This window comes from Erythrolamprus reginae, chromosome 5 (genome assembly GCF_031021105.1).
Source record: "Erythrolamprus reginae isolate rEryReg1 chromosome 5, rEryReg1.hap1, whole genome shotgun sequence".
Taxonomy (NCBI): domain Eukaryota; kingdom Metazoa; phylum Chordata; class Lepidosauria; order Squamata; family Dipsadidae; genus Erythrolamprus; species Erythrolamprus reginae.
Window position 1 is genome coordinate 57,048,750 of NC_091954.1, and position 6,000 is coordinate 57,054,749.

Genomic DNA, 6,000 nt, shown 5'->3' on the forward strand with positions numbered 1-6,000 from the left:
GGATTTATATGCCGCCCCTCTCCGCAGTAATCCTTCTTTTATCCCTGAAAAGAGACAACTAGTTTCCTTATAGTATTTTCTTTGGATAATTGAAGTGTGGGGAAAATGCTTTCTATTGCCCTCCCAAGCATTCTTGATTATTTGTATTTGCCCCAGACAATACACTGAAGATATAAGATATAGGATAAGATATAAGATATAGGATAAGAGTGACTAATAGTAAGGATAACTATTAGAACAAATAGTATTTTTTTCCAGGGTAGCCAGGGAACACTGTTGAGGCAAAATCAACCAAGATTCTTAAAACATCTTAGAGAAGACTTTGTTACTGAATGAGCTAAAGCAGTGGTCCCCAAACTACGGCCCGCGGGCCACATGCGGCCCACTGAGGCCATTTATCTGGCCCGCCGGTGAATGACAAGAGCACAGGGAAAAGAGAGAGAGAAAGAAAGAAAAAGGAAAGAGGAGGGAAGGAGAACTGGAGAGGAATGAAGGAGGGAAGGAAGGAAGGAGAAATGGAGGGGAAAAGGAAGGAAGGAAGGAAGAATGAAATGAATGGAGGGACAGAGGAAGGAAGGACTGTTTTGGGGGGGGATAATTTTTAAAAAAAATTCTCTCAACATACATTCAAACAACACAGTGTACCATCTAATTTTCCATGAATAAAATGCAGTACTGTATTTTGTTAGTAACTAATAACAATAATCAAAAAGTTGCAAAAGTTTTTTTTTCTAATTTTGTCATCCAGTTACACTCATTTTCTTTTAATTAAATTCCGTCCTTAATGTTCCTTCAAAAGGTGCAACACCAATTATATTTCTAACTTATTAACCATTATGCCAAAGTGCTTCCTTCTTTCTTTCTTTTTCATAAGCCAAGAAAACCTTGTATAACCAATCAGATGTCAACAAAAGAAAATTAAAAACAAAACATAAACATATATGAATTTCAGACCTTCTCCCCCCTCTAAATAGTACATTCCCATTTTGTTTTTTACTTTAAAACAAGGTATGTGCAGTGTGCATAGGAATTTGTTCATAGGTTTTTTTTAATAGTTCTGCCCTCCAACAGTCCGAGGGACAGTGAACTGGCCCCCTGTATAAAAAGTTTGGGGACCCCTGAGCTAAAGTGTTGGTTTAGGTTATGATTTCCAACTGAAAATTTGTAGCACTCTAGTCAAACTTGTAGTTTAGAAATAGAGGACTAGTCTTTTAGGTGAAATTGCATTGTTTTGGAATATGGATTCTTTTGAACACTTACAATGAAAACTTTACAGTGCAGAAATTGGCCCACGTGTGTCTGCTTTTTGCTACCTTTTTTTTTTTTAAACTGAAGTGCAATTACTATATAATTATGTTAGTTTGGCTGTTTTGAAATTATGTATAAAACTATACTACAGAAATAATATATGGTTCGTGGCATCTACTTCTATCCTACCAAAACAGAAAAACAAATGAATAACTTTCTTTTTATTGTTAGCAAACATTAAAAAAAATCCTAAAATATTGGAAGACAGAAAACAACTTAGAAATAACCCATGTTTGTTCATTTGTATCTACTACATTTGCAAATAAATGCATTCATAACTATATACATACATTTGGGCTGTCAGAAAATACTTGAAAATGAAACAATTAGAGGAGACTATATTAAATAATGTATCTCTTGATCTTTTGGTTTCACACTACTTCTTATAGCACCAGTGAATTAAAATAGCAACGCTACATATAAATAATTACATCACAGATCTCTCTCTATATTTGATAGATTCATTCTCCCTAATAGAGGCATATTTGCAAGATATCCCAATCCTAGAATTGCTGGATTCAAACCTGAGCAGCATAAGTATCCCTTAAGCCTCCAGATGAAGCAGAAGATAAGACAGATGCAGTTTCTTCAATCAGTATTTTTCCCAGCAATTTTTAACCCTCCCCTTGCTGTAGTTGATCAGAGATCCTGTAGCAAGAAGATTTATAATAGAGTGGAAATAGTAGGAGAAAAATGTGACTTCTCTTAAATTGTTGGATCTAAGAGATCTAAGGATTTATAACCATCTCTGGAAAAAAAAATCCAGGAAAGAAAATTCAGTACATGTGAAAACCACTAGGTTATGGGAATACTAATCTAAATGCAGCCAGGAGTCACATAGTATGACCCCAATTTCTCAACAATCACTCCTCACCCTGATCAAGAAGGGATTAATCTCCAATTTGTTTTGGCTTGGAGTTCAAATGATGCTTCCCCCTCTTTTCTCCACAATTTGCTACCTACTTAGATGCCCCCTTTTTTTTGCTTGATGATTTTCCAAAGAAGTTTGCTTTTCCTGGTTGTAGAGTGACACCAATTCTAGTTATGCAGCCATAAAGATCTTTCTTTGCAATTTTTAATTTCAATCCCCTGGAATTTCAAGCCTTGTCTTCCTTTCGACATCATACAAGTTTAAGGCTTAGTGAATCCCCCCCCCCTCAAATATAAAGAACGGAATTAAATCTTTTAAACGATGATAGAAGTTTGAGCCAAAGTAAAATGGGTTCTATATTCCTATGAGTAGTATCACTGGTAAATCTAAAATTCTGTCTCATGCAACATTCTGAAGGTCTCCATTTATCTCATGTGATACTGAGAACACACGTACTTGATTTCTTCTTCAGCACAGATTTGATTTCGAGACAGGAACAACAAAGCCTCTTCAGTCATTTTCACAAGGCAGACCTTCCTATGAGTCTGACATAAGATTTTTGCATTATCAAACATTTTGCTATCTGTGCTGAGAAGGCAGGTTACATAGCTCAAGTTAAAGCTTATGGAAACCCATTAAGAAGACACTTAGCTGTAAGAGAACTCTCACGCTTCAGGGCATATGCTGAATGCCTTCAGGGGTCAGAAAGGAATTTCCCCTCTATAAGAGATCAGTTCAACATTTGGTAATGCATCTAGCTAAGACATTTTGCAATCCTGTAGCTTCAGGCACACCCTTGCCTGTCCTGTAAAAAAGAGCATAGGGGGTTCCCTTGATCAATGAATAATGCCGAATTGGCAACTTGCTTCTTCTTTCTGGAGACTGAAGGTTACAATTCAACACAACAAAAGATGTGTACACAACAGATGCTTGAATCCTATGCAAGGGTTTTTTTAAATTTTAACTTTAATATATTATTTAATATGTGTCTATATCCAATTATGATGTAGTTCCACTCAAAGGTACGTCTTTGATTCAGGTCTTCGTATTAAAATTGGGTGAAGGTTTACTATACATCTACATGTTTCTCCTAATTAATCTCAATGATGCCTCATTTTTAGTTATTTAAAGCCACATTTCTATGTTGTAACCATTACTCTCCTTGGAGAGGGGTGGCATATAAATCCAATTAAATAACTAAATAACTAAACAAACAAACAAACAAACAAACAAACAAATAAATAAATAAATTTTCAATTTACATTAAATACCAAATGTCAAATGTATGCATTGTCCCAACGTGTTTTATTTCACTCTCTATCCTTTCTAGCCACAGGTTCAGTCTCTCCTATTTTTGCATCTGTTCATTTTTTTAAAGACGTGCGAAGAAAAAATGTGTCACAGATTAATACAATCTAACTATTTTTTTGTGTAATTTTGTACATTTGAAAAACAGACCATTTTCAGTACCTAGTTCATGCATATATTATACCTTATATTATAAATACATATATTGTATATACATATTCATTTTTTCCAATAAATATCTTTTCATTGTGATGCTCCATAGCATGCAGTATTTCCCTGTATGACCCAAAATTACATTTTTTACATACTTTGAAGAAGTGCAGTACAAAATGAAGAATTCATTTACAGTCTTGTGGACCCCAAGATACTGGTACAAAAAGGAGTGTGGGTATGATTTCCATATAAGTAAGTAGTAGCCATCATGGAATCTGTATAATTATATTGTATTATATTATTTATGGTTACTGTATATTTCTGCCCTCTTGGGAGTTCATAGCAGTACACATGCACATAAAATGAATGTCTCCCCTTATTTTAGTTTTACAAAAGAAATCCAAACCCTTGTGAGGTGGAAATTTTCAGTTCTCTCCCCTGGGAACTAATTGCTACTTGAATTTGCAGAATGCATAAGGCATGGCTCAAGGAAGGAAGTAACAATGCTTAGGCATTGCCTTGCTCTTTTTATTACATCTTCCATTTTAAAATTGTTCCAGGTAGGGCCAAAAATCATAACTTCATTTCCTTTATCTAATCATTAACAAAGATGGTTGCAAAACCTGAAAGGAGAGACTGCTATATTTGTAGGAAGAAAAATGATGATGTCCTATAATTTGTTCTTATTAATAGTTGAATAATAGTTAATGTAAGGAACATATACTAAAATATATGTGCATGAGCTACTTTTTTACTTCCTTTTGTATCTTTGATAAATTATTTTGGAGGTATTTAAGAGTATTGATTAATGGACTGATGTCTGCAGTTGTAATCTATTTCAACCATTATGCAAAACAAATCTAATAAATAAATAAAAGTTTCTAATGTTTTTATGTTTACCCTCCTGAACATGGGTGGTACAGCGTATTCAGGAGGGTAAGTATAACAACATTAGATTTCTCAACATATACAGAGTATAAATGCACAAACATGCATACAAACCAGTTTTATTAAAATATGAATAATTGAATTGGCTATTCATTTTGGAGTGAAACATTAGAGGCAAATAGTATAATCAGCTCACCTTACTATCCTTTCTTCCAGAATTTACTTTAATAAATTTTGATCAGTTTAATTATAACAAAAAATAAATATGTTTAATAAAAATGTTCCTGTTTTTGCATTTTATTAATACTTAAGAAAATACACTTTCTATATATGCTATTTATTTTTATTGGTGTTTTTTTTTTTTACAATTTTCCCAAGAGTGATAGATAAAAGTATTCTAAAGTTGTGTGGAACAATTTAAAAGTCTCAACCTATTACTTAAATGCAAGCCAATATTTGCCTGTAAGAAATTGATTAATAAAATAAACATTTGGATGTGTTTTTTGAAGAAGAAAGAAATATGGAAGGAAAGGAAGATATAAAAGGAATGATGAATATTTAATTATTTATTTTATTTGATAGAATGCCAATATTTTCCAAAGATTGTTTTTCATTCCCCCTTTAGATTAAAAAAGACATTTTAAATAAAACATTAATAAATCTAAAATCTTTAAAGATCTATGCTATATATATTTCCTGATTACCAATAGAATACCGTACTTAATTTTGTCAACGCTACTGCACTGCCAATATAGTAGTGTTGTATGATATGAGCATGACATTAATTTATTAATCTCTTTTAAATAAGGCATTAAAATAAATATACTTACTGAAACAGGAGTATTTCCAAAAAAGACAATCAGAGAGAGAAGTGGGAAATAGAAAAACAAATTAACCATTCTTATTTTAAACAGATTTTCTTCCTGTTTGTGAATATGCTTTTTCTTGTTTCTATTTTTTTCCTGTTTCTCAACCTAAATTGTTAGATAACAGGTTTTGCAAATCATTAACCACAGTTTCAATTTTGATCACACGGGGCTAGCAAGTGCAACTAGCATGGAAAGCTTTCTTCTAAAAAGTATTTTCTGAGGCCTATACTAAAGGAAAGAGTTGCCATATTTATTTAATTTATTAGTGATGTCACTTTTAATAAACTGGCTTCTAAAATGAGAGACATGCGTATTTGGATCAATACTGTTCATTGATTAATCATTATATTGATTGTTAGGTACAGTTTAACTGAAAGTTAGTACTACTTAAATTAGATGGTTTGTTGCTTTGAGACTTGTATATCCTGCTCTTTTGTTTAGACATTTAACATGTTTACTGAAGAATGAGAAATACTATACAAATTCCACCAATTTCAATGGCAGGTATTTGTTCTTTGGTTGCTTTTATTCCATGAAGAACTCATGGTGGCACATTACATAATTCATTATGGAATAATATTTCGATGAAGATTCTCAATCATC

The 6,000-nt window shown here is 32.7% G+C and overlaps 1 protein-coding gene across 1 annotated transcript in view; it reads right to left on the reverse strand.

Annotated features, from left to right (window-relative positions):
- HABP2 (hyaluronan binding protein 2) overlaps nucleotides 1-5,528 on the reverse strand; it is a 38,913-nt gene extending 33,385 nt beyond the window's left edge. Inside the window, exon 1 of the mRNA XM_070752680.1 lies at nucleotides 5,359-5,528. Coding sequence (XP_070608781.1) covers nucleotides 5,359-5,427 — 69 coding nt within the window. The 5' untranslated portion in view covers nucleotides 5,428-5,528. The remainder of the gene's footprint in view (nucleotides 1-5,358) is intronic.
- Between the last annotated feature and the right edge of the window lie 472 nt (nucleotides 5,529-6,000).